This window comes from Eimeria acervulina, genomic scaffold (genome assembly GCF_000499425.1).
Source record: "Eimeria acervulina Houghton genomic scaffold, Eah_scaff33, whole genome shotgun sequence".
Taxonomy (NCBI): domain Eukaryota; phylum Apicomplexa; class Conoidasida; order Eucoccidiorida; family Eimeriidae; genus Eimeria; species Eimeria acervulina.
Window position 1 is genome coordinate 18,189 of NW_013549878.1, and position 26,330 is coordinate 44,518.

The 26,330-nt window shown below is 54.5% G+C and overlaps 5 protein-coding genes across 5 annotated transcripts; 2 read left to right on the forward strand and 3 right to left on the reverse strand.

Moving 5' to 3' along the window:
- Positions 1–550: 550 nt before the first annotated feature.
- On the reverse strand, positions 551–2,344 carry EAH_00007250 (hypothetical protein, conserved; the record flags this gene model as incomplete). The annotated part of the gene is made up of 1 exon (XM_013395904.1): positions 551–2,344. The coding sequence occupies one exon, from the start codon at positions 2,342–2,344 to the stop codon at positions 551–553; it is 1,794 nt and encodes a 597-aa protein (XP_013251358.1).
- Positions 2,345–3,199: 855 nt separating this feature from the next.
- Positions 3,200–15,191, forward strand: EAH_00007260 (hypothetical protein, conserved; the record flags this gene model as incomplete). The annotated part of the gene is made up of 12 exons (XM_013395905.1): positions 3,200–8,659; positions 8,914–9,512; positions 9,696–10,137; positions 10,456–10,993; positions 11,289–12,271; positions 12,546–13,176; positions 13,307–13,665; positions 13,866–13,936; positions 14,120–14,303; positions 14,452–14,575; positions 14,781–14,844; positions 15,020–15,191. 12 exons carry the CDS (start codon positions 3,200–3,202, stop codon positions 15,189–15,191), a joined length of 9,627 nt encoding a protein of 3,208 aa, XP_013251359.1.
- Positions 15,192–15,981: 790 nt separating this feature from the next.
- EAH_00007270 (eukaryotic translation initiation factor 3 subunit 11, putative) lies at positions 15,982–17,228 on the reverse strand (the record flags this gene model as incomplete). The annotated part of the gene is made up of 2 exons (XM_013395906.1): positions 15,982–16,380; positions 16,863–17,228. The coding sequence occupies 2 exons, from the start codon at positions 17,226–17,228 to the stop codon at positions 15,982–15,984; spliced, it is 765 nt and encodes a 254-aa protein (XP_013251360.1).
- Positions 17,229–17,975: 747 nt separating this feature from the next.
- EAH_00007280 (hypothetical protein, conserved) lies at positions 17,976–19,843 on the forward strand (the record flags this gene model as incomplete). Its single annotated transcript, XM_013395907.1, has 2 exons — positions 17,976–19,082; positions 19,706–19,843. 2 exons carry the CDS (start codon positions 17,976–17,978, stop codon positions 19,841–19,843), a joined length of 1,245 nt encoding a protein of 414 aa, XP_013251361.1.
- Positions 19,844–20,932: 1,089 nt separating this feature from the next.
- Positions 20,933–26,064, reverse strand: EAH_00007290 (tRNA 2' phosphotransferase, putative; the record flags this gene model as incomplete). Its single annotated transcript, XM_013395908.1, has 5 exons — positions 20,933–21,379; positions 21,818–21,987; positions 22,506–22,630; positions 22,857–23,293; positions 23,725–26,064. The coding sequence occupies 5 exons, from the start codon at positions 26,062–26,064 to the stop codon at positions 20,933–20,935; spliced, it is 3,519 nt and encodes a 1,172-aa protein (XP_013251362.1).
- Between the last annotated feature and the right edge of the window lie 266 nt (positions 26,065–26,330).

The following is a 26,330-nucleotide window of genomic DNA, read 5'->3' on the forward strand; positions in this document are numbered from 1 at the left end:
TTTATTTATTTGCTCATCTCTGTCTCTCTTTTATTTATTTATTTATTTATTTATTATTCTCTGTCTCATCTTTGTTTATTTCTTTGTCTTTGTCTGTCTCTCTTTTTGTTTACTTTTGTTTGCCTTTTACTTCACTCTTCTTTTTGTGTTTATATTTTAGTTTAATCTCTCAGTTTATTTAATTTGTTTGTTGTTTTTAATCTGCTTATATTTTCTGTCTGTCTTTATCTGCTTTTGTTTGTCTGTCTCTGTCTGTCCCTCTCTCTTTTGCTTGTATTTGTTTGTTTATTTCTATGAATGTTTGTTTATCTTAGTTTGTTTATATTTATATCTGTCTCTGTTCATCTTTGTTAATTTATTTTTATTTATTTATGTCTGTCTTTGTTTGTTTTGTAGTAAATGTTTGTATAAATAAAACAAATAACAAAAGAAGAGCGTAAATAAATAAATAAATAAATAAATAAATAAATAATAATAAAGATAAACAAAGAAGCCAAATAATAAATGTAAATAAAGAGAGAGACAGCAGACAAATAAATAAAAATAAAATTCATATAAAGAGACGGATGATTCTATCTAAGCGTGTTTCTCCTGCTGCTGCTGCTGCTGCTGCAGCAGCAGCAGCAGCAGGAATCGCTTGCTGCAGCAGCACCCAGAACAGCGCCCGGACTGCCGCTCTCGCAGCAGCAGCAGCAGCAGCAATAAGGAAGCCAGCAGCAGGATGTGCAGGATGAAGAAACACATTCAAAGCAACAATATTGCTGCTCAGACTCAAGACAGCAACGCAGTGACGAAGCAGCAGCGCTTCATTCCAGGCCATAATAAGCAGCGTAGCTAATTTACTATAAAGAGATAAACCTAACGCTGTCAGCAGCACCCCCAGCTCAAACTCCTCCCCTGCTGCTGCTGCTGCTGTTGCTGCTGTTGCTGCTGTTGCTGCTGGTGCTGGAGGTGGTGGTGCTATTGCTGCTGAATCTGCTGCTGTGGCTGTTGTTCGGGTTGCAGCAGCAGCGACAAGGGATCCTGCAGCATGGGAGTTGTCTTCATCCGCTGCTGCTGCTGTTGCTGCTGCTGCTGCTGTTGCTGCTGCACCCTTTGGTGCGGCCTTTCCAGCAGCAGCAGCAGCAGCAGCAGCAGCAACAGTTCGTCTGCGCCACACAACAAAAAGCCAGGTCAGCAGCACCGCTGTACCTAAGAATGCAGTTAACTCAGAAGCAGAAGACAGCAGCACCAGCAGCTGCTGCTCTATTGCTGCTCCAGAAGATGCAGTTAAGCGCTGCACACCCTGCAGCTCTCTAAGCTGCTGCCGTTGCTGCTGCTGCTGCTGCCGCTGCTCCTGCTGCTGCTGCAACGGGTCCGCTGGTGCAGGCCGTGAACAAGCCGCCTCTAGACTCTCACTCCCGCTGCTGCTGCTGCTGCTGCTGCTGGTGCAAGGTGAATCCTCAACATGTATGCAGCTGAAGGCAGCGCCCTCACCTGCTGCTGCTGCAGCAGCATCTGCTGTTTCTATGTTGTGAAGCAGCAGCGTACTGTGGGTTGCTGCAAGATTACACCCATTCATGAAATGGCTGCTGCTGCTGCTGCTGCTGCAGTACTTCCTATGAGGGGAGAAGACAGCAGCAAAACCGCATGCAAGCAGGGCTAACAATGAAGGCCGCCAGAAGAGGCTCCTTCTTCTAGTGCAGCTGCTGCGCTTCTGCTGCTGCTGCTGCTGCTGCTGCAGCTCTGCAGCAACCTCAGCAGCAGAAGCTCCATCCCGCTGCCGCTCAACAGCCAGTGGCCTATCACCCCCCGTGTCTCTGTTGCTGCTGCTGCTGCTGCTGCTACCGGTGCGATGGAAGCAGTTAGTCTCTGCTTCCCTCTGCCGCCTATGCTGCTGCTGCTGGTGCTGCTGCTGCTGCTGCTGGGTGTGCTGCGGCGAGTGCAGCAGAAACCACTCGAGATAGGCGTCAAAGAAGATGCATGCAATGGTGAATTTAATAATGCTGGGGGGGATCGATCCCCGTGTGTGGGGTTTCCGGTTGTAGAGGAGGTGCCTATACACCTGAGGCTTGTGCAGCAGCAAATCTAGCGCCAGCAGCAGAGAGTCGTGCTGCAGGTATGGATCTGCTAGCTTGCTGCAGCTGCTGCAGCAAACCAAACGAATGTTGTCTGACCCCGGAGGGAAGGCTCTGTATATACACTCCACTGGGGCACCGCACTCTATACACACAAGGCGCCCCCGATGCTCCTGCTGCTGCTGCTGCTGCTGTTGCTGCTGCTGCTGCTGCTGACTAGAACGCCGTGGTTGAAGCTGCAGGTCCCCAACGGGCTCCAGGCTTCCAGCCAGGCACGGGGAAAACATCTGCAGGAAATCTGTTGCTGCTGCTGCTGCTAGGCTGCTGCTGCTGCGCAATTGCTGCTGCAGTCGCCGCTGTTGCTGCAGCTGCTCCCGCTGCTGCAGCAACAGACGCTCTGCTCCTAAAGACAGTGAGAAGAGCTCATAAAAACTAAACTAGAAAGCCAGCAGAAAACGGCAATGCTGCTGCAGCTGCTGCTGTAATCTCCAGCTGTTGCTGCAGTCCCGCTGTTGCTGCTGTTGCTGCTGCTGCTGCTGCTGCTGTGTCTGGAGTCATAGGGAGCCAAGAGAATCCTTTTGCCTCCATTCACTTCATAAATTTCACCTCAGCGATCCAGCAGCAGGCCTAAAAGCGGTGTCTGCTGCTGCTGCTGCTGCTGCCTCGTGCTGCTGCTGCTGCTGCTGCTGCTGCGGTAACGGAACGGCGACTGGGGCTGCAGCAGCAGCAGGAGCAGCAGCAGCAGCAGAGGTTGGTTGAGTGTAGTAGCGTTTGTTGCAGCAGCAAAAAGGTAAAAGAACGCCACGAAATTCATTCATACTATCCAGCGGATTGCTGCTGCTGCAGCAAACCGCTCTACTTGTGCCGCAGCACGCTGGAGCAAGCTAGGCAGCCACACCACTAGCAGCAACAGCAGCAACAGCAGCAGCAGCAGCCGCTGCTGCTGCTGCACACTAGAGTGACGGATTGCGAGCTAAGACAGCCGCTGCTTAGACTGATGGGATTCCGAGCAGCAGCAGCAGCAACAACAGCGGCAGCAGCAACAGCAGCAGCAACTGCAGCAGCAGCAAGAGCAACGGCAGCTACGGAGTCGGCAGCCACAACTGCAGCAGCAACAGCAGCAACATGAGCAGCAAGCGAAGATGGCAGCAGCAGCAGACAGCGCTGACGACTCCCCTGCAGCGCCCAGCGATGCAGCAGATGATGCCGCAGCAGCCGCAGTAGTAACAGCAGCAGCAGCAGCAGCAGAAGCAGATGTTGCAGCAACATCAGCAGGTACTGGATCGGTAGCAGCAGCGACCTCAGATAATGCAGCTTCTTCTGAGGCCTCCCGTGTGGGAGCAGCAGCTGCGGGCTCCGCCCCAGCAGCAGCAGCAGCAGCAACAGCAACAGCAACAGCAGCAGCAGCAGCAGCAGCTCGATTTCCTTGGAGTGAGCAGCGCGAAGCAGCACTTGAGGCATGCAGCGCAGTGGAGCGGGAGTTAAAGGCTCTGCTGCAGGACAGCAAGAAGAAGGCTGGCAGCAGCAGCAGCTGCAGCAAATTGCATGACTCTTGTGCTGCTGCTGCTGCGCTGCTGCAGCAGCACATGGATCGCTTGAGCGAGGGATTGCCGGTGTTAGCTGCAGCAGTGCAGCGCTCTGCAGCAGCAGCTTCGCAGCGGGGTGCAGCAGCAACAGGAGCAGCAGCAGCATCCGGAGCAGCAACAGCAGAAGCAGCAGCAGAAGCAGCAGCAAGCCTACTAGCAGCCTTCCCTATTAGAGATGTCCTTCTAGTAGCTCGAGACGCAACAAAGACTGAAAACATAAAGCTGCTGTTTGGAGCTGCAAACTTGCTGCGCTGTCTGCTGCTGCACCTGCAGCGTAGGCTGCTCATGACTCCTCAGGCCCCGGCGCTGCAGCAGCAGCAGCAGCAGCAGCTTCTGCTGCCGGTTAAGCGGGACGCGCTGCAGCAGGAACCTGGAATTGATACAGATGCTGCTGCTGCTGCCACGGAAGCAGCAGCTTCAGACGTGCTGCTGCTTGTGTCGGTGCTTGAAGACCTGATGCAGCAGTCGCTGCAGCAGCAGCAACAGCAGCAGCAGCAGCTGCAGATTCGGGTGCTGCAGCTCGCTCTGCTTGTTGCTGCTCCAGAGGCACGCGTTGCTGCTGATGCTGCAGTCGTTCACAGACTCGCTCGTCTCCTTGTCTGGTTAATAGGAGCAGCAGCAGCCCCTGCTGCTGCTGCTCCTGCTGCAGCACCTGCTGCAGCCCCTGCTGCTGCTACTCACTCCAAAATTGCTGCTGCTGCTGCAGCAGCAACAACAAATGCCGCTCTCTTTCACGGTGCATGCGCCGGTCTGGAGCAGCTGATTGGCTGTCTCGTTAGCGGGGCTTTGCAGGAGCAGCAGCAGCAGCAGCAACAACAACAGCAGCAGCAACAACAGCAGCAGCAGGAAGGCCTGGATCCTGCATCAGCAACGGAGCTTTCACCTAGAAATCTCAACAGGTGCAGCCGCAGCAGCAGCGACCCGGAGAATAATAACTGTCTGCAACAGCAGCAGCAGCAGCAGCAGCAACAACAACAGCAGCAGCACTTGCTGCTGCAGCAGATGCAGCCGGGCCGCGCGGGACGGGCGCTGTTGCATCTGCTCGAGGATTTGACCCACGTGCTGCTGCAGTCTTGCAGCAGCAGCAACAACAACAACAGCAGCAGCAACAGCACCAGCAACAACAACAACAACAGCAGCAGCAGCAGAAGCAGCAAATCGGTGAGCGCTGCAGCTTGGCTGGGGGGGTTGTCTCTGTCTCCTTCTGTCTGTCTCCACCTGTGGACGTGGCTGCTGCTGCAGCACCCTTCTCTGCCGCTGCAGCTGCCTGGTTTGCTGCAGCTGCTGCAACAGCAGCTATGCCCAGTGCTGCAGCAGCTGCTGCTGCAGCCGCAGCCCGAGAGGCCGGTGCTGCTGCGCTCTGTAAGGCTTGTCGTGCTGCTGCTATGCATGTACCTTCCGCTGCTGCAGCAGCAGGCAATTCCTTTGCTGCTGCTGCTGCAGCGGCTAGCAGATGCAGCAGCAGAGTGGATTAGGGCCGTCGCACTTGAAGCCCTCACAGTTTGCTGCAGTGATCCCGTGCTGCTGCTGCAGCTGGACGCCCCGGAGCCTGCTGCTGCTCCTTCAGCAGCAGCAGCAGCGGCTGCTGCAGCAGCTGCAGCGGAAGGAGGAGAAACAGGTGCAGCAGCAACAGCAGCAGCAGCAGCAGCAGCAGCAGCACGGCCTCCGCCGCGTCGTTTGCTGGGCCAGATCTTAGAGACCTTCAGCCGCACCATTCATCAGATTTGCTTCGCGTCTGCTGCAGAGCAGCAGCAGCAGCTGCTGCTGCTGCACAGAGATGCCTTTCAAATGTCTGAGGATCCTCTTCCTGCTGCTGCTGCACCGCAGCAACGCACTTCAGGTGTACGGACAGCTGTGGGGTCAATTCGTGCTGCTGCTGCTGCTGCCAGAAGAGAGGCGGCGGGTTACTGGGTTGCGCTGCCCCTCAGCAGCAGCAGCATCAGCATAAGCAGGAGCAGCAGCAGCAGCAGTAGCAGCAGCAGCAGCAGCAGCAAGATGCGGCTGGGAATGCTCTCCCGCGATGCTGCATTGCTGCCGAACAGCAGCAGCAGCAGCAGCAGCACCACGAGCAGCCGGACCAGCAGCCCACGTAGGAGCGCGAGCGGGCCCTCGGGTTCAGCAGCAGCAGCAGCCGCTGCTGCTGCTGCTGCTACTACATCTTCTGTGGCAGCAAGGCATGGATCAGTTAGCTCCATAGGATTTGGCTCTCGTGAACTGCAGCAGCAGGCAGGGAGCAGCAGCAGCAGCAGCAACAGCAGCAGCAGTATCCGCAGCAAGGCTTCATCAGCAGAGTCTGCTGCTGCTGCTGGTCCTGCTGCTGCTGCTGCTGCTGCTGGGTGTGAGGCATGGGATACGTCTCCTCGGCTGCTTGAATGCTGCGCTGCTTTGGGGTGCCCTGAGGAAGAAGCAGCAGCAGCTGCTGCTGCCGCTGCTGCTGTTTCAAAGGCTAGGCTGCTTCACATATCCCTCTCTGGGCTGTTGCTAGCTGTAGAGGCGTTGTTTGCAGCAACGCTCGAGGCTGCTGCTGCTGCGCCGCCTGCAGCAGCGGCTGCTGCTGTTGCTGCTGCTGCTGCAGCTGCTGCTGGAGAAGGAGCAGAACCAGAGCAGCAGCGGAGACGGCTGCTGCTGCTGCTGCGGCAACCCCTCGACTTCCCACTGACACAGCAGCAAGCTTGCTGCTGCGCTGCTGCTGCTGCAGGGTGGAGCCCTGCTGTCTCTGCCTTGGGCTTAGTGCTTACAGCTCATGTCTCGCTTACGCTGCAAGCTGGTGCAAGCAGCAGCAGCAGCAGCAGCAGCAGCAAGAAGGAGATGGGTTTCACATGGCCGGGGCAGGCGGCAGCAGCAGCAGCAGCAGCAGCAACGTACACTTTGCTTCGCTGCTGCTACCAGCTGCTGGCTGTCTGCTGCCTTATGCGTATTGATGCAGCAGGGACGGCGACCCTGCAGGGTGTAATGAGATTTTGTTTATATGCTGCACTGGGGAGTGCTGCTGCTGCTGCTACTGCTGCAGCACAAGAGCCTACCCCCCACTTGCACCGCAGCAGCAGCAGCAGCAGCAGCGGTTCCTCAGCAGCAGCTGCTGTTGTTGCTGCTGCAGGGGGCGCTGCAGCATCTTTGGGCCTTACAGGGTCTGAAGCGTTAAGCTGGTTATTTGGAAGACGCGACACGAAGAGCAGCAGCAGCAGCAGCAACAGCAGCAGCAGCAGCAGCAGCAAGCTGCCGCAGCAGCAGGTATCGCAGCTTGCTGCTGCTGCTCGCACCTTTCTCTTTGCTGTCATTACTAACTGCGGTAGCATCCTCTCACCTTCTTGTTGGCTGCTCTGCCTCCGCGCGCTCGAGGAGCTGCCGCCTCCTGACCCTCAGCAGCAGCAGCAGCAGCAGCAGCAGCAGCAACAGCAGCAGGTGGGTCTGGACTTCCCTCCGAACTACGGCATACCTGCGATTTTGATGGAGCCGGCAGCACCTGCAACAGCAGCAGCAGCAACAGCAGCAGCAGCAACAGCAGCAGAAGCAGCAAATGCAGCTTCTGCAGCAACAGAAGAGGAGAGCTCCGACGATGTAGCAGCAGCAGCAGCCTATTGGAGGGATTTAGGCTTGAGTGAACGTGCTGCAGCAGCAGCAGCAGCAGCTGCTGCTGCTGCTGCTGTGTCAGCTGCCTCTTCTGCGTGCCCATTAGCCGCTCGAGGTCCTTTTGCTGCGGATGGCAGCAGCAGCATTATCATCAGCAGCAGCAGCAGCGCCGAGCAACAGGTGCCATCGTCTCCATCTTCGTCTGCAGCTGCTTCTGCTGCTGCTGCTGCTGCTGCTGCTGCAGCTAGCAAAGGGGAGATAGCCGCTTTCGGATTGCTTTCGAGACAGCTAACTAGCCAGGGCTTGAGCTGCGCGCTGCAGGCGCATGCAAAGTATTTGCTGCTGCTGCTGCTAAAGGCTTCTTCTACCTCTGGTGGTACTGGGCCTGCAGCAGCAGCAGCCGCTGCTGCTGCTGCTGCTGCTGCAGATTCCCCCGCAGGTTTAGGCCACCATATGCAGCAGCAAGGTGAGCAGCAAGACACCGCAGCTCACTGCTGCTGCAGCACCGGAGGAGCTTGCCAGATATCCGGGTGCGCAGCAGCAATCTCAGCAACAGCAGCAGCAGCAACCGCAGCAGCAGCAGCAACAGGCAGCGGCGCTGCAGCAACGTGGCAGGGGTGCAGCAGCAACTCGCTCGAGTCGTTTATAGGACCGAGAACGGAGACGCTGAGCAGCAGCAGCAGCAGTAGCAGCAGCAGCAGCGAGGCTCTGTTGCTGCCTCCCTGTTGGAGGCGGCTGCTGCTGCTGCTGCTGTACAACGTCGACCGCTTGCCGCTTCTTATACGGGGTGCTTGGCTGCGCCCCACAGCAGCAGCAACAGCAGCAGCAGCAGCAGCAGATGAGGATGAGCAGACAGACGCCTTGGGCTTTGCTGCACATGCAGATACACCGCAGCTAAGTGCAGCAGCAAGGGTGGAGGCTGTGCGGTGCTTGTCTTTGAGTTTGCAGCTGCTGCTGCCTGAGATCAGCGCTTGCTGCTCTGCAGCAGCAGCAGCTGCTGCTGCTGCTTGCCCAGAGGAAAGCGCAGCAGCAGCAGAAGCAGCAGCAACGGTGGAGGCGGAGCTGCAGTGGCTGGTGCTGCAGGGGCTCTGCAGGCTGCTGGCAGCAGCAAACGGAGTGTCTCGCTTTGCTGCTCTCAGGTCGCTGCAGCAGCTGCTGCGGACGCAAGGGCAGCTGCTGCAGCAAAGAGCTTGGCTGCTGATTCTTGCTGCTGTTGCTGCTGCTGCAGCACAGCAGGTCCCCCAGGAGCTCCGCGCTGTCATAGGAGCGGTTGCGGATGCGCGCAGGAGCAGCTGGTACAGCAGCAGCAGCAGCAGCAGCAGCAGCCAGCAGCAGCAGCAGCTGCTGCAGCAACTACGCTCTCCTGGCTGCATTGCTGAGCGCAGAGAAGTGCTGGCGTTGATGGAGTTAATTGTGCATGACTACGGGGAGGACGTTCCCGTGCATGTACGCTGCTGCTGCTGCTGCTGCTGTTGCTGCTGCTGCTGCTGCTGCCGTTGTTGTTGCTGTTGTTGCTGTTCTTGTTTCTATTTGTGCTGCTTCTGCTGGTGTAGATGATGCTGATACTGAAAGTGCTGCTGATGCCACTGCTGCTGTTGCCTGTGCTGCTTCTGCTACCGCTGTTTGTGCTGCTGTTGCTGTTGCTGCTGCTGCTGCGGATGCCGTTGGGGTGTTTGCTGTGCGTTTTGCGTTTGCTGCAGCGGCTGACGCACGTTCTGGCCGCAGCTGTGGCTGCATTGGCGATATCTGAGGATAGCAGCAGCAGCAGCAGCAGCGACGCAGCAGCAGCAGCAGCAGCAGCAGCAGCGGGCGTCCCTGATCTGTCTGGGGGGTTTGCTTCATGCTTCTCTTATCGCTGCATTGGCCTCCTTTGGTCGCTCGCAGATTTCCTAGGGAAGACACGCCGCAAAAGAGCTGCTGATGCTGCTGCTGCTGATGCTGCTGCTGCTGTAGAGAGTGGCGGTGTCAGTGCACCCCCGACGGCTGCAGCAGCAACTGCAGCATCAACTGCAGCAGCAGCAGCAGCAGCAGACAAGCGGCTGTTTGGTTTGCCGTTTGCTTCTTCTCTGCGTGTCTTTGAACCTCTGTGGGCGGCCGACGAGCAGCAGCAGCAGCAGCAGCAGCATCAGCAGCAGCAGCAGCAGGAGGAAGTAGAGGAGGGGTTAACTCGTCAGACGTTTTTATATTTGGGTGTACTGTCTACTGAGAAGAGGCCGGGGCTGCGGCACTGCGCATTAAAAAGCCTTGTTGCTGCTGTTCGCTCATCTCCGCTTCTCGTTCATCGCAACAAATCTCTTACGTACGGTGCTGCAGCAACTGCACTTGCTGCTGCTGCTGTTGCTGCTGCTGTTGTTGCTGCTGCTGCTGTTGTTGCTGCTGAGTTGCTGCTCCTTCTGTTCTGTTGCTGCTGCTGCTATTGCTGCTCTTGATGCTGTTGCTCCCGTTGATGCAGTTGCTGCTGCTGCTGCTGCTGCTGCTGCAGGTGTGTTTCTCGTATACTAACGAAGACTTTGCTGGACGTGTGCAGCACCTACGTGAGGCTGACAGCCCTCAAGGATGAGAAGTGTAGCAGCAGCAGCATCAGCAGCAGCGCAACCAGCAACAGCAGCAGCAGCAACGGCAGCAGCAACATTGAAACAGAGCTGAAGCAGTGGGCAGAGACTCTTGTGATTGCTGTGGACGGCGTGCGTGTGCTGCTGCTGCACTACGCAGCTGCTCTGCAGCAGCAGCAGCAGCAGCAACAGCAGGCAGCAGAAGCGAAAGACGAAGCAGGAGGAACAGAGGTGGTGCTCGAGTCTGCTGCTGCGCTGCTGCTGACGCTCGAGGCAGCAACAAAGACACGCAAAGGGCTTCTACCTGAGTTGCTGCTAGCAGCAAACGCCTCCATTGCAGATATCCTCACCCTCTCCGTTGCTGCTGCTCCTGTGAGACCTGCTGCTGTTGCTGTTGCTGTTGTTGTTGTTGGTGCTGCTCCTATTTCTGTTGCTGCTGCTGTTGTCGCTGCTGCTGTTGGTGCTGCTTTTTTTTGCTGGTGCTGCTTTTGTTGCGCCAAGCGATGTCTTCTGCTGCTGCTACAGCAGCGTTTCTTATCCTATCAGTTCCTAGGCGCTGTTGCTGCTGCCGCTGTTTCTGCTGCTGCTGAGCTACTGCTGCTGCTGCTGCGTTTTGCCCCCGTCCAATTGCCTTATGCTTGCTGGAGCAGAGCGTTCACGTTTCTGTTGTTGCTGCTGCTGCTGTGACAGATTGAGCTGGATATGCTGCAACAGCTTTACCGCCGTGCTGAGTTTGCTGCTGCTGCGGACCCCACATGCAGCAGCAGCAGCAGCAGCGGGGAGCAGACGACAACTTTGTGGGCGATGGGTTGGGCGGTGTATTGGCAGCTGGCGAGGAACCTGCTGCCGCCGCTGCATGCGCTGCAGCAAACAAGGAGCGATGAGCAGCAGCAGCAGCAGGAGCAGCAGCAGCAGCAGCAGCAACAGGAGCTGCGCAGCTCTTTGGGGGCGCAGGAGGCGGAAGCCGTGATGTCTTCTCTGGTGGATCTTCTAGAGTTTGCTGCTGCTCGACGGACAGCAGCAGAAGCGGCAGCAGATTCAGCAGCAGCAACAGCCGCAACAGCAGCAGCAGCAGCAGCAGCAGCAGCAGATTCCGCAGCAGCAACAGCATCCACAACAACAGGGTTGGTGGAGCATGCGGTGTCTCTGCAGTTGGCTTTGGGGCTTATTACATCTCCTTCTCTATTCTCTCGTCATGCAACGCCTCTTGCCTTACCTGCTGCAGCAGGTACATCTTGCTGCTGCTGCTGCTGCTGCTTGTGATGCGGATCAGATTGCTGCGGCTCCCTTTCTCGCTGCTACAGCCGATGATGCTTCGGCTGCTCTCCTAGCTGCTGCTGCTCCTGCCTGAGTTGTTGCTGCTACTGCGGTTTTGGGGGTGCTGTTGCTGCTGCTGCTGCCGCTGCTGCTGCTGCTGCTGCTGCTGGTGCAATGGTGGCTGAGGGTGTTGGGATGTATGGCTCCCGCCTGTGTTGCTGCTGCCGTTCACCGGGTCGAATTTGAGGCTCTTTGTTGCGCTGCAGCTGCGAAGATCACCACACGGACTAGTGCGCTGCTGCAGCAGCAGCAGCAGCAGCAGTTGTTGCTGCTGCTGCAGCAAGAGCAGCAGCATGCAGCAGCATCTGCTGCTGCAGAGGAAGGACCTTGGTTTTCTTGGGCTGTCGTCCGCAGCAGCGTTTTGCAATTTGTTGCTGCAGCAGACGGGCGGCTGCTAGGAGATTCCCCGGTGCTGCAGCAGCAGCAGCAGCAGCAGCAACAGCATCAGCAGCTGCTGCTGCAGTTGCCGGCCGAGCGCAGCTGGTCGGCAGCACCGGCAACGGCGAGCAGCAGCAGCAGCACCAGCAGGAGCAGCAGCAGCAGCAACAGCAGTAGCAGCGGCAGAACAAAAAGAAGCGACAGCAATGCCAAGGCTATCACTTCCTGCCTGCGCCTGCAGCCCCACGCAGCAGCAGCAGCAGCAGCTGCTGCTGCTGCTGCTGCAAACAGCAGCAGCAGTCCCCATGCAGCAGCAGCAGCAGCAGCATCACCACAGCAGCCGAGATCAACAAATCCCTTCGAGCCCGAGAGCACCGCATGCAGCAGCACGAGCAGCACGCCAGCAGCAGCAGCAGCTGCTGCTGCTGCTGTTGCTGCTGCTGCTGCTGCACCAACAACGGCCATGTTAGACGAGATGAGGGAAAGGATCGACTTGCGGCGTTTTCTGCCACTGCAGCAAGCTACAGCAGCAGCAGCAGCTACTACTACTGCTGCTGCTGCGGACACGGGAGCAGCGGCTGCTGCAGACACCAACACAGCAGCAGCAGCAGCAGCAAGTGCTGCTGCTGCAAGTCTGAAAGATGAACTGCCGTTCTGCTGCTCCTTTCGCCTCACAAGTGTGCAGCTAATGACTTGCAACCGTGTGCTGCAGCTGCTGCCTACTGCAGCAGCAGCTGCTGCTGCTGCACCTGCTGCTGCTTCACCTGCTGCTGCTGTTCCTGGAGGCATTTTGCTGTGTCTTGTGGATGAGGTGAGGCACCGCCGACTGTCTCTGCTGCTGCTTCCCTCGCAGCTGCTTCCTGTGTTACATTTGCTGTTGCTGTTGCTGCTACTACATTTGCTGCTGCTGCTGCGTCTGTAGCCATTGCTGCTGCTGCAGCTGCAGCTTGCTGCTTCCTGGAATTTCACTGGTTTATGCTGTTTTCTTGCTCGGCGATGTATGCTCTTGCTGCTGCTGCAGCTGTTGCTGCTGCAGTGCATGCATATGCTGCTGCTGCTGCTGCTGCTGCTGCTGTTTGTCTCAGCTGTGCAGAGTGCTGCTGGATCCGCGGCGTTTGTATGGCGATTCGCTGAGCCTGGCGCTCGGCAGCTCGGCGCTGCTGCTGCTGCTGCAGGTCTTCAGACAGACAATAGTGAAGGCATTCTATGCAGACTCCCTGCAGCAGCAGCAGCAGGACCAGCAGGAGCTGCAGCAGGAGGACCAGCAGGAGAAGCAGAAGCAGTCAAATAGCAGCAGCAGCAGCAGCAGGAGCTTGACAGCACTGGATGGTGTACTGCGGTGTGTGCCGCTGGTGCTGCAGCACTTTGCTGCTGCTGCAGCAACTCGCCGCGACCCTCGTCTTCGGTCTGTAGGCTTCTGGGCCTTAGCAGCACAAGCCGTATGCACTCTGTGCGAAGATGCAGCAGCAGCAGCAGCAGCAGTAGCAGCAGCAGCAGCAGGAGGAGGGAAGTCTTTGCTGTCTCCGGACACTGTAGAGCAGCTGTGGGGTGCAGTAGCATGGGCGCTGCTGCAGCTCGCCACTGATGACAACGCCCTAGTGCAGCAGCAACAGCAGCAGCAGCAGAAGCTGCTGCAACAGCAGCAAGAACTGCAGAAACGTCAGCAGCAGGTGCAGCAGCTACTGCACAAACACCAACAACTCAATGCCGTTCAAAGTAAGCAGATAGCAGCACATGTGCATACCATGCAGAAAATAATTTAGTCTAGGGTTTAGGGTCTAGGAGCTAGAGCCCCTAGGGTTTAGGGTTTAGGGTTTAGGGTTTAGGATTTGTGTGCACGCTGCAGCACATCTGCCACAGCCCTTCAGCGCTCCGTCCTTCCTTCCTCCAGCTGCAGCAAACGAGTTGTATCTGCAACAGCAGCAGCAGCAGCAGCAGCAGCAGCTGTTCCCGCAGCAGCCGCCACCGCCTCCGTATGCATGCAGCCTGAGCCACCAGCAATCACTGCAGCAGCTGCTGCAGGAGCAGCAGCAGCTGCAGCAGCAGCTGCAGCACATTCAACACGAACTGCAGCAGCAACACCAGCAGCAACTTTGTGACAGCCCCGAGGTTGTCTTGCTGCGGCGCTGGGTGCTGCGCATTGCTGCTGCAGTGCTGCAGCAGCAGCAGCAGCAGCAATGGTCAACCGCCACGTTAGCTGATCTTGTAAGTCCTACGCCGCACTCTGCATACGTGCAGCAGCAGCAGCAGCAACAAAGGAGCAGCTGCGCCGGCAGCAGGAGCAGCAGTGAGAGCCGCAGCACTTTTCATCGATAGCAGCGGAAGCAGGTGCTGCAGACTGGGGAGAGACGACTGTATATAGTTTACTGTTGATTGTGCTGTTGCTGCTGCTGCTGCTGCTTCAGGCTTCAGTGCTGCAGCTTGCATGCACTGACATGAGGGCCCCCTCGACATTCGCACGGGAGGCGTTTTCCTTGTGAGTTGCTGCTGCATTTGCAGTGTATGCACAGCTCATTTTGCTGCACTGCAGCAGAGCACTGCAGCAGATTGGGGCGTACATACACCACTCAATCTGTTGCGCTGCAGCAGCGGTTGCTGCAGCTGCTGCTACACCTGCTGCTGCAGTTGCTGCTACTGAGCGTGTTGCTGCGGTTTGCAGGTTCTTTCGTGTCTGCGAAGAGCGCAGCAACGACGCGGTGCTTGCAGAGGGGACGCATGCAGCAGCAGCAGCCCGAGCAGCAGCAGCAGCAGCAGCAAGGCAAGAATTCCTGCTGCCGCTGCTGCTGCAGCAGTGTGACAGAGTTGTCAGGGCGTATGCAGATGCCCCCCAAAGAGGTTGCGAGGTTCGTGTGCACCACCTACAGCAACAGCAGCAGCAGCAGCAGCATGTGCAGCAGTAGCAGCAGCAGCAGCAGATGCAGCAGCAGATGCAGCAGCATAGCCGGATAATATGTGTCTGTTTGTTTGCTGCTGCTGTTTGCATGCGTGCAGCTGAGTTCTGTCGATGCACGTTTGTTAGAATTTGTATTTTCAAGTGTACGTACACTCCAATGCGCACCGCCTGCCTCTGCACATAACAACCCCTCAAGGATCTCAGTGCTGATGCAACTCGCAGGTATGTTGCTGCTGTTGTTGCTCTTGCTGCTGCTGCTGTTGCTGCTGCTGCGGGTGCTGCTGCTTCTGGTGCTGCTGCTGCTGTCGTCGGTCTTTTGCTGCTGCAGTGGCTTTTTGTTTCTTGTTTATCTCTGTCGCTTGCAGATGTTCTGCATGAATAGAGTGCTGCGCTGCTGTTGCTGCTGCTGCTGCTGCTTCTGCTGCAGGCGGAAAGGCGCATCTGCTGCTGTTGATGCCCAAGTTCGTCTCCCTCGTCTCCTGCGATGATGCGTATGCCTCGCTGCTGCTGCTGCTGCCGTTGCTGTTGCTGATGGTGCTGCTGCTGCTGTTGCTGCTGCCTTTGTTCCTGCTACCGTTGTTGCTGATATTGATGCTGACTGTGCTGCTGCTGTTGCTGCTGCTGCTGCGGGTGAATTTGCTGCCTCTGCTGGGTGTTCTGCTGCAGCTGTTTACGGCGAGAGGTGCAGCTCTGCTTGCAGACGACAGTGGAGGCCCTCGGGCTCTCTCAGCAGCAGCAGCAGCAAGAGGAGCAGCAGCAGCGAGAGCAGCAGGAGCAGCACGAGCAGCAGCAGGATGGGGACCAAGAGAGCAATAGCTTGAGCCCTAAAACCCCCTGATGCGCTACTGCTTCTGCTGCTGCTGTTGGTGTTGTTGTTGCTGTTGTCAGCAACAGCAGCAGCAGCAGCACGTCGTGCAGCAAGACGAGCCGCAGCAAGAGCAGCAGCAAATGCCTTGTTGGCGTTGTGGCGCGGCTGTTGCTGCTGCCGCTGCAATGACTGCTGCTGCTGTGTTATATATATAATATATATAATATATATATAATATATATATATATATATATATATATACTGGCAGGGCCCAGTAATAACATGGTTTACCGTTTGCGGTGTACAGACGATGTAGCGAAAATATCGAAATCAATTTATTATACAGTGCAAACAAAAGAGATTAATAATAATAACAATTAATAATAATAATAATAACTAATAATAATAATAATAATAATAATAATAATAGTAATAACTAATAATAATAATAATAATAAGTGCCAGCCGTTCTTTATTTATTTATTTTAGTTTAATAACTCATGTTGGATATTTCTTTCGGAGCTTTATTTGTCTTTTGTGTTTATACACAAAACAGTCAGAGCAACCGCAGCAAACCCACAACACAAAGTCCTGCTGCTGCTGCTGCTGCTGCAGCTGCAGCTGCAGCAGTTTGTGGGGACAATTTGTTTTTCGCTTGACAGGCAGCACCCTGCAATGCATATGGTTTTGCTGCTGCTGCTGCTGCTATTGCTGCCGCTATTGCCATTGGTGCTGCTCCAGTGCAGCAGCCGCCGCCCCCGTTGGCAGCAGCAGCAACAGCAGCAGCAGCAACAGCAGCAGCAGCAGCTGCTGCTGCTGCTTAGCACTGCAGCAGGGAAAGACACTGCTGAAGGCCTTCAGGAGAGAGATATTTTTCTACGGTTTTGTGTGCAACAGAAGCGCGAGTTGCAACTGCCTTTGGAGAGTCTGCATCTCTCGGCGTAATTCTTACTACTTTGCCTCCGGATATGCCTTCTTCAATGCTCCAGCCTCTAGCTTTAATAAGCTTCTCCACCTTCTCATCAACAGCAGCAGAAGCGTTGCTGCTGCTGCTGCTGCTGCTGCTGCTGTTCAAGTTCAACATCAGACAGAAATCTCCAAGAGATATCGTAGAAAATGTTAGCTGCAGCACTTCGCATATATACCGACGCAACGCATCGACTACTCCGGGGGTGTGCAGCACATCAGACATATCTGGCTCCCGCAGCATACTCCACGCCTGCAGCACATACACAACATATATGCATGCATCTATCAATCCATGCATGCATGCATGCATGCATGCAGATCTGCTGCAGAAACACTGAACAAATGCATGCATGCAAATCTGCTGCATAAACATTAACGCTAACGCATGCATGCAAATCTGCAGCATAAACACTAAACAGATGCATGCATGCAGCTCGGCAATACTAAAGCTATGTGCGTATGCAACTCTCTCTACTTCAAAGGCATTTAAAAGAAATACATAATCACTCCTCTTCAAACTAAAGCCCCACACAAGCACAACAGCGAAAGCAACTCCTGCTGCTGCTGCTGTGCCTGCTCAGCAGCAGACACAGCTGCTGCAGCAGGAGCTGCTGCTGCTGTTGCTGCTGGCGTTACATGCAGAGCGTGTTAAAACAATTGTGTAGAGCACCAGTTTAATCATCAAAGGTAAGATCAGTGTTTAGGGTTTAGGGTATAGGGTTTAGGGCTTACTGCTCTGAAGTTGCAGGCTTCAATGTGCTCCTGCAAGGTAAGTATGTCTTGAACGCGTTTCTCGTCTTCTGGGGCAGGGAAATGAGAAGGAGAAATGCATGCATAATATCCGAATTGATTTTCTGGTAGAGCAACGATATTTTGAACGAGAATCTTTCTTACTACTTCTGCATTTGCACACTGGGGGTAGAGCAAGTAAAGCCTCAAGACAGCAGAACATAGATCAGGAGAGGCGCCCCCTTGAGCAATTCCCTTCTCAAGATGACTTATTAATAAGTCTAAAGTACTCGGCAAATATATCATTTGATGAATATTCAACAAATCTTCCACCGTAAACTGATCGACGCTCACCGATGGCTCCGCCATCTTCACGAAAAGTTGAATAAGTGGAAAGCTGAGGTTAATTAGAAGAATCCGATGCGATCACCCGGAAAAATAAAAATAAAATGTAAAATACTTTTTATTTTTTAAAACTATCCCTATCTTTAATCATGAATAACACCGCATTTCATGCAAAATCAACGCGCTTCGCGGCCTCCCCACACCAAATGCCTGCAACACTCACAGCACTCTTCAGCTGTACAGACAGCGAATTTCATGAATTTAAGATGAATCTGAAGAAAAGATAAAATTAGACACAATTCAAAACCAATCAGCATCCAAACAAGCAGCTTAAGGTAGCCTCTGCATGCATGCATCTGTGCATGCTCAGCCATAGCGAGCCTAGCCAGCCCCAAGGATATTGATATTTGCAAATCTTTATTCTTTTTTGTTGTTTATTTCTTCCAATTAGTATATTTTCTCATTATGAAGTCATTGCCTCTTTGAGTTAATACTCTCGTGCAGCATCTTACCTATACTCTAATCTTGTCTCGAGGAGCTGGAGGTAAGGACGTGCAGTTGTTTCCATTCCTTCTTCCTCTTTTTCTTCATCTCAATAACCAGCTCAATGAATTTAGTTGAATTTTATCTCCATATCGCTACCTGAGGGTTCTGCTGCTGGGGTGTACGGGCATCTCCTCAGTCGCCGTCATGGGATGCCGAAGAGAGGAGCTTCAGAAGAATCTTTTCAAGAAATGACGGAACTACTCCTCATGCATGTATATCTTGCAAATGAATCAACTTAGATTTACATACACGCATGCATGCATCCGCCTGCGTAGGTGGGGGCCCTCTCGAGTTCGTTGTTTATCTTCATTTAAAATAAGAGAGTTTCACTTGAAAGATAAAGAAGAAAGAAGTCAAACAACGGCTTCAGGAATTCAAGAAGAAGAGCCAAAGCTCCTCCATCACGCGACATACCTCCAGCAGCAAGCAGAGAAGAGAGGAGAAGCAACAACAGCAAATGCTGCATGTGTTATGCCTGATGCGGGGTATGCTGCTAAGGATGCTGATGACTTAGATGTTGCTGCTGCTGCTGCAGCAGCAGAAGCAGCAGATTGGGTGTACGAAGCAAAGCCTGGAGGCCCTCTCCACTTCCGCGAGCACCAACGGCTGATGTTGCTCGCTAATGCTGTTGCAGCAGACGCTGCTGCAGCAGACGCTGCAGCAGCAGCAGATGAAGAGCAGCATAGAAGTTGGGTGCTGCCTATGGCACGCTTTGCTTCTGCATCGCAGCGACAGAAGCAGCAGGAATGTAGGAAGGGGAGTTTGGTGCAGCAGCAGTGCATGCAGGCAGCAGCAACCTTTGGAACTGCTGCTGAGCGTGCTCGGGTGTACAGACACCTCAAAAACCCTGGGGTAGAGGGGGCCCTCTTTTATCGTGCAGAGTTGAAGGCATATTTATTATTTCTTTCTTCGCATCTTCCTTCTCTTGAACTCAGAGAACTCCTCAGAGGATATCTTACAGCGTCAATACACCACATGGATGAACAGCAATTGCTAGAGATGCTGCATTTGCTGCAGGCACCCACAAAGCACCAGCACCAACTGCAGCAGCAGAAGCAGCAGCAGCAACAGCAGCAGCAGCAGCAGCGAGAGAATACAAAAATAGGAAACGAGACCTTCACAGCTGCAGGCGGCGATGAAAGTTGCTGCTGGGGCTTTAAAAGAGTGAACAGCAGCAGCAGCAGCAGCAGCAGCACAACAACCAACAGCAGCAGCAGCGCAAGCAACACCAGCAGCAGCAGCAGCAGCAGCAGCAGCAGGTGCTGCTGCTGCGATGAAGGGAAAGGGGCTAGTCTGGAGCATTTGCTGTCGGGTCGCAGTGCATGCGTGCCTGTGTGTTTGAGACAATTTTCATCGTTGCGTAATTTGTTTGTCTTCTTGAATATATCCCATCCGCTGCTGCGTTTTATGTCTTCTTTAGACAGCAACTCTCAGCTGAATGCATGCAGCTGCTGCAGCAAAGTCAAACCCTTGGGGTGTACAGACACTTGAAACAAAACCACAAGCAGCAGCTGCTGCTGCTCCTGCAACAGCAGATGTTGCTGCACCTCTTAATTTTTTTACGTGCCATGCAATTGGGAATTGCTGCTGCTGCTGCTGAAGACCCCCTAGTTCTGTCTAGCAGTCTAGCCGGCCAGCTAGCTAGCTAGCTAAGTAGCTAGCCAGCTGAGTAGTCAGCTAGCTGCCTGAGTAGCTAACTAGCTAGCTGAGTAGTTAGCTAGCTACCTGAGTAGCTAGCTAGCTACCTAACTAGCTAGCTAGCTGTGTAGTCAACCTGCTAGCCAGCAAGGCACGAACCGAATGGGTTAGTTGTTCTCTACAGATAACTCAGGGCCCCTCAGTCCTTCCAGCTGGCTAGCTAGCTAGCTAGCTAGCGGGAGCTAGGTGCGATCCTATGAAACTATATTATATATGTAATAAACATCACGTATAGTGTATGGTTAATACAACAACAGTACCAGCAGCACCAGCAGCAGCACCAACCGCAGCAACAGCAAAAGCAACAGCAACAGCAACAGCAACAGCAGCACCAGCAGCAGCACCAACAGCAGCAATACGCAACAGCCTGCAGGCAGCCCTGTATTTTTTGTTAATCATTTCAGCAAACAAACCCCAAAGGAGCGTCTGGAGGAAAAAAAGAAAAACGAACAAACATAAAACTGCAAATGGCAGCCCAGCTTCAGCTGCTGCTGCAGCTGCTGCTCTTGCAGCTGCTGCTCCTTGATAGTAGTTGCAGCTGCTGCTGCAACTACTATCTAGTGCTGCTGCAGCTGCTGCTGCGTCTGCTGCTGCAGTTGCTGGTGCTGCAGCTGCTCCAACTGCTGCCGCTGTTGCTGCTGCTGCTGCGGCGTGCAGGTGCTTGGCATGCTATTCAACTTGAGGTGCCTATACACCTCAGCATGTTGTTGTTTCGACCTTTTTATTTGTTTTTCTTTGCACCACCTTGGATGAAGAGGCCGAAGTTCATCAAATAAATAAATAAACAAATAAATAAACAGAAAAAGAAAAAGAAAGTTAATCAATCAATCAGTCAAACAAACAAACACGCATATCTCCCTTGTGGCAGTCTTCTGCCTGTTATTCATCATACACTTCATATAATCCTTACATTCAACCATAACCATGCATGCATGCATGCATGCAGACATTACCCTGCATGCACGCATGCATGCATGCATACATGCATGCATGAACCCACTCTTCAACATGAATGCATGCGAACATGCATGCATGTTAGTATGTAAGCGTGCATGCATGTTAGCATGCTTCTTAGCATGCATGCATGGGTCTGTCTGATGATGTTTAAAGGAGCAGATGCCGACTTTGCCGGTGCTGTCAGCCCCTCGGATTAAAAAAATGAACAAATGCACTCATTCTTCTATCCAGTGTACACACCACCATCCTTACACATGTTTATATACTTATATACATATATATATACATATATACATATATACGCATACATATACATATGTATATATGTATATATATATATATATACATATATATATGTAGGCTGCTTGATTAACAGCAGCAGCTGCTACACCTGCAACAGCTGCTACACCTGCAGCAGCTGCAGCAGCTGCAGCAGCCCTCTGGATTGAGGGGCAGATACTCCTCACTGCGGTGTACGTAACAGACAGCCAGTGCTGTCTCTGATGGTCTGCAACTACCTCTGCAAATCAGCAGACAGTGTTTACGGGTGTTGCTGCTGCTGCTGCGTTTTCTTGTGCTGCCGCTGCTGCTGCTGCTGCTTGAGAGATGCCTTCCCTGCTGCTGAGTTGCAGCGGCAGGAGCTGCAGCAGCTGGTGCGGTTGCTGCAGCTGTTGCAACTGCTGCAACTGTTGCTGTTGCTGCTGCTGCTGCTGCTGTTGCTGCTGCTGCTGCTGCTGGGTTGCTTCTAAGTCTTCTGAGCTGCTCTGTCTAGCCATGAGGTTGCAGGTGGGAGCAGCAAACAGCGACAGCTGCAGCATACCGAGGTCGTGCTGCAGCTGCTGCTGAAATATAGCACAGCCAGAAAGCTGCAGCAGCTGCTCAGGAATTAAATGCAGATAGTTATCGGTGTAGTCTTTGCCGTCCTCCATCAGCACAACCCCCTCTCGCAGCAACACCACCTTTGAGAATAACTCCTGCAGCAGCAGCAGCAGCACAAGCAGCAGCAGCACAAGCAGAAGCAGCACATGCACATGCGCAGCAACACAGAAAATATGCTGCAGCAGGGGAAGCAGAGAAACAAGGGGTGCGGCAACACGAAAAAAACAGCAGCACCATAGCAACAGCAGCAGCTGCTGCTGCTGCATTCGTACACAATGAATATAACCCTCTCCTCTAAAGCAGCAGCAGCAGCAGCAGCAGATATGCCACATAAGCTGTTCACTGTCTGTATAAAAGAAAACAAGTAGCAAAATCTGCACACCAAATCCATCCATGCAGCAACAGCAACAGCAACAGCAACAGCAACAGCAACAGCAACAGCAACAGCAGCAGCAGCAGCAGCAGCAGCAGCAGCAAGAGCAGCAGCAGCAAGAGCAGCAGCAGCAAGAGCAGCAGCAATAGTGTTCACCCACAGGCGGCAGTCTGCCATGGAGCCCCTCAGTCAGCACAACTCCATTGCTGGACATATAAAAAATAATCCCTGCAGTCATTGCTTTCTCAACCTGTATATACACCCCGACTTCTGAGTTTCGTCGCATGCCGCTCAACACTGCTGCCTCACCCGGCAGACCCGTAGCAAAATCTGCACAATCAATCCGTGCACAAGCACCAGAAGCAGCAGCAGAAAGAGCAGCAGCAGAACGACCGGCAGCAGCAGAAAGAGCAGCAGAAGCAGCAGCAGAAGCAACAGCAGCAGCAGCAGCAGCAGCAGAAGCAAATTGGGAAATTGAAGTTCAGTGATGTTGCAAACTAACATAACAATAACTCCTACAGCTGCTGCTGCTGCTGCTGTTGCTGCTGCTGGACCCTTGTGCTTCTCAGCTACACTAAAGGACGCTGCTGCACTCTCCCGCTGCAGTCTTGCTGCTGCAGCGGTCCTTCCTAGCCAGTTACTGCTGCTGCTGCTACTGCTGCTGCTACGGCTTTACTGCTGCTTCCGCTCCCCCGATGCAGCTATTTTGTTGCAGCATCAGCAGCAGCAGCAGCAGCATCAGCCGCATCGGCAGCATCAGCTACAGCACCAACTGCATCAGCAGCAGCAACTGCAGCAGCAACTGCAGCAGCAACTGCAGCAGCAGATGTGGGGTGTATAATACTCACGAATATGATTTCTGTGCATGCGGTGGAGGCCGAGGTGTCTAATAGACAGCCAATTGCGTAAATATGTGCCGTGTATGCACACAGGGAGGTCTGCTGCAGACTCCACCCGCATCATAAATAACTCGCTGCAGCAGCAGCAGCAGCAGCAGCATCAGCAGCAGCAGCACACAAAGCAAACAAAAACAATCAACAGCAAACAACTACAGCAAACAACAAACTCAAAAAAATATCCGAACACCCCTCGCCTCCTCCACCTGCAATGCCTATGCTACAGTCCTGCCACTGCTAAGCTGCTGCTGCTGCTGCTGCTGCTGCTGCTGCTGCTGCTGCTGCTGTTTCTTGGTAGCGTACCTGCGTATGTAAGGAATGGTATGGCCCTGCGTTGCCCTCAGCAGCCATTTGCCGCTCATCCGCTCCACCTTCTTTGCTGCTGCTGCTGCTGCTGCTGCAACTTTGTCTGCAGCAGCTGTGCAGCCAACGAACCTGCTCAGCCACGTCTCCCCGTTGCTGTTGCTTCTGCAGCAAGTGCACCCCGCTGCTGCTGCTGCTGCTGTTGCTGCTTCTTTCTGGCTTCTGCTGCTGCATGCGGTTCTCTTCTCTGCTGCACTGCAACGGCAGCAACCATCCAACAGCTTCTCTGCACTACAATGCATTTGCTGCTGCTGTTGCTGTTGCTGCTGTTGCTGCTGCTGCTGCTGCTGCTGCTCTTCGATGAGGGCCGGACACGTCTCCGTCTCTGTCTCATCATACACCAATTCATAGCGCTGCTTGTGGTTCCCTTCCACTGCCTGAGAGCAGCAGCAACAGCAGCAGCAGCAGCAGCAGCAGCAGCAAGAGATAAAGCTGCACTCAGCAGCAGCTAGAAGCACAACCCGACGCACCCAACCAGTAACAGCAGCAGCAGCAGCAGCGGGACAGGCGTAGCACAGCAGGCAGCAAAGCAGCAAAGCAGCACAGCAGCAGAGGAGGAGCACGACAGCAGCAAAACACGCGCAGCATGCAGTACCACAGAAGCAGCAGCAGCAGCAGCAGCACAGCAGCAGCAAAGCAGCAACACGACCACAGAAGCACCAGCACCACCACAGCACAACAGCAGCCGAACAGCAGCACAGCAGCAGCAGCAACAGCACAACAACAGCAACAGCAGCAGCCACAGCACAACAGCAGCAACAGCACAGCAGCGGCAACAGCAGCAGCAGCAGCAGCAAAGGTAGCGTACGTCTTGCAGATCAGCCCAAGTAACAGTTTGCATGCACGGCAGCATCAGCAGGTCTCGAACGCGCACGAAGCCGTCTTCGCGGATGAAGAGGCCAAAGAGAGGAGCTCCATGCCTCAAGATAAAATTCAAGCGCTTTATCAACGCGTAGTGCCATCGAGCTGACAGCAAACTGCTGCTGCTGCTGCTGCTGCTGCTGCTGGTGCTGGTGCTGGTGCTGCTGCTGCAGTGGACGCTCAGGTGTGGGCAACTGCTGCTGCTGCTGCTGCTGATGGGTGTGCAGCTGCTGCTGCTGCTGCCCATACAGTTACTGCTGATGTGTGGGCAGTTGCTGCTGCTGCTGCTGATGCTGCTGCTGCTGATGCTGCTGCTTATGCTGCACATTCTGCTGGCTTCTACCTTGCATGCACATGCTACGCAAGAACCACACGCACAACGCTCCTTATGATGCATTGTTGCTGCTCCTGCTGCTGGTAGTGCAGGGACGGCGGCGCTGCAACACGATTCAACGGCACGCTCAACTGCTGCTGCTGCTGCTGCTCCTGCTGCTGCTGCTCCTGCTGCTGCTGCTCCTGCTACTGCTGCTTTTCCTGTTGCTGCTGCTGGTCCACTACGCAAGCAGCACAACTCCGGCAGTGGCAGGTCTGGGCTGCTGCTGATGCTTTTGCTGCTGCTGCTATTGCTGCTGCTGTCGCTGCTGCAGCAAGCCTTCTGTGTACAAGCAGTGCATGCGCAACACTTACAGCGTCCGCTGCTGCTACTCACAGTAACCCTGCAGCAGCAGCAGAAATTGCTACTGTTGTTGCTGTTGCTGCTGCTGCTGCTGCGTATCCCCGCATGCAAACGCTGCTGCTGCAGCACGCCAACATGCGCAGCTGCTGCTGCTTCGGCTGCAGTATCTGCTGCACGCACATCAGCAGCAGCAGCACCACCAGCAGCAGCACCTGCATGCATATTTGCTTCGAGGTGCCCCCTGGAGCATCCATTAGCAGCAGCAGCAGGCAGCTCGGCCCCGACTCCGGAGCTGGTCCTCAAATCTCCATTGTTGCTGCTGTTGCTGCTGCTGCTGCTGCTGCTGCAGTCGCTGCTGCTGATGCTGGCTTTGCAGCTGTTCCGCAGCAGCAAGTCTTCCACTGAGGCTGTGGCTGCTGAGTCAGATGGAGATGCAGTAAACGGTGCAGCAGCAGCTGCTGCTGCAGCTGTTGCTGCCTCTTCAGCAGCACGGCCTCGCTGTGTCGTTGTTCCCCCGTGTGCAGCAGCAGCAGCAGCAGCAGGTCCTTCGCAGCCGTTGCTTGCTTCAGCGTTGGCCTCAGCGCGGCTTGCTGCTGCTGCTGCTGCACCAGCAGCACCTCCTGCAGCTGCATGCTGCGCCTTGCATGTACCTGCTGCAGCCTCCCCTGTCTGCTGTTGCAACTGTTCTGATACAAGGTGGGGTGTAAATGCGTGCTGCTGCTGCAGCTGAGAAGAGACGCAGCAGCTGCTGCAGCAGCAGCGGAAGGCCTCCTTCTTAAGGCGGTGCAGCAAATGCTTCGGCGGTGGGCGTAGCATCCATCGAGGGCGTTCTTGCTGCTTCTGCTGCTGCTGCTTCTGTTGTAGCTGGTGCTGTTGCTGCTGCTGCTGCTGTGGATGTTGCTGCTGTTGATGCTGTTGCTGTTGCTGTTGCTGTTGCTGCTGCTGCAACAGGGCCAGCCCATGTTCCTGCTTCTGCTGCAGCTCTGCAGGATGCTGCACTTGCTGCAGCAGCTGCTGCTGCCTGTCAATCCCTTCATCACTTATTGCCTCTGAAGCAGGTAAAGAAATGTCTGTCGGTTTGCTGTTGCAATAAATGCTGTATTTGCTGCTGCTCTCTGGGCTGCTGCTGCTGCTGCTGCTGCTGCAGTATACCGACGGGTCCCTCTTGCTGCTGTTGCTGCCGCCGCTGCTCGCGGTGCAGCTGCTGTTGCTGCTACTGCATTCGGTATGCGGGCCTTGGAGCTCGGCCGCCTCTGAACTGCTGCAGCTGTTGTTGTTGTTGTTGCTGCTGCTGCTGCAGCAAGCGCGGGGAATGTAGAGTGTATGGACACCTGCATATCCATCCTTGCGCACCTCACTGAATGCTGCTGCTGCCGTTGGTGCTGCTGCTGTTGCTGCTGCTGCCGTTGCTGCTGCTGCATCACCACATCCCCACCCATATGATGGAGAGTGGCTCTGTTGCTGATGATGGTTTCGCTGCTCCTGCAGCGCGGGCAACAAGTGCTGAAGCGAATGCTGCTGCGGCAGCTGCTGCTGCTGCTGGTGCTGCTGCTGCGGATGGCTGTCGGAACCTGAGGTGTCCGTACACCTGAAGGACGCAAATTCATCCATCTACGGTTTATCTGTGCGTTAGCCGCTGCAGAAGGTCTAGAAAAAGGAGGAAATATAACTGAGACGCTGTAAACTGCTGCGAGCCAATGGCAGCAGATCTTCAGGTGTCCGCCCACCTAAAAGATAAGCGTTTTCTGCACTATAAAAAGCAAAGAGGTAAAAGAAATATTCTTTCACTCCTCATATTTCACAGATTTGCTCTGCAAATGCAGAAGTTTGCTGGTAATCAGCCCCAGCTCCTGCTGCTGCTGCTGCTGCTGCTGCTG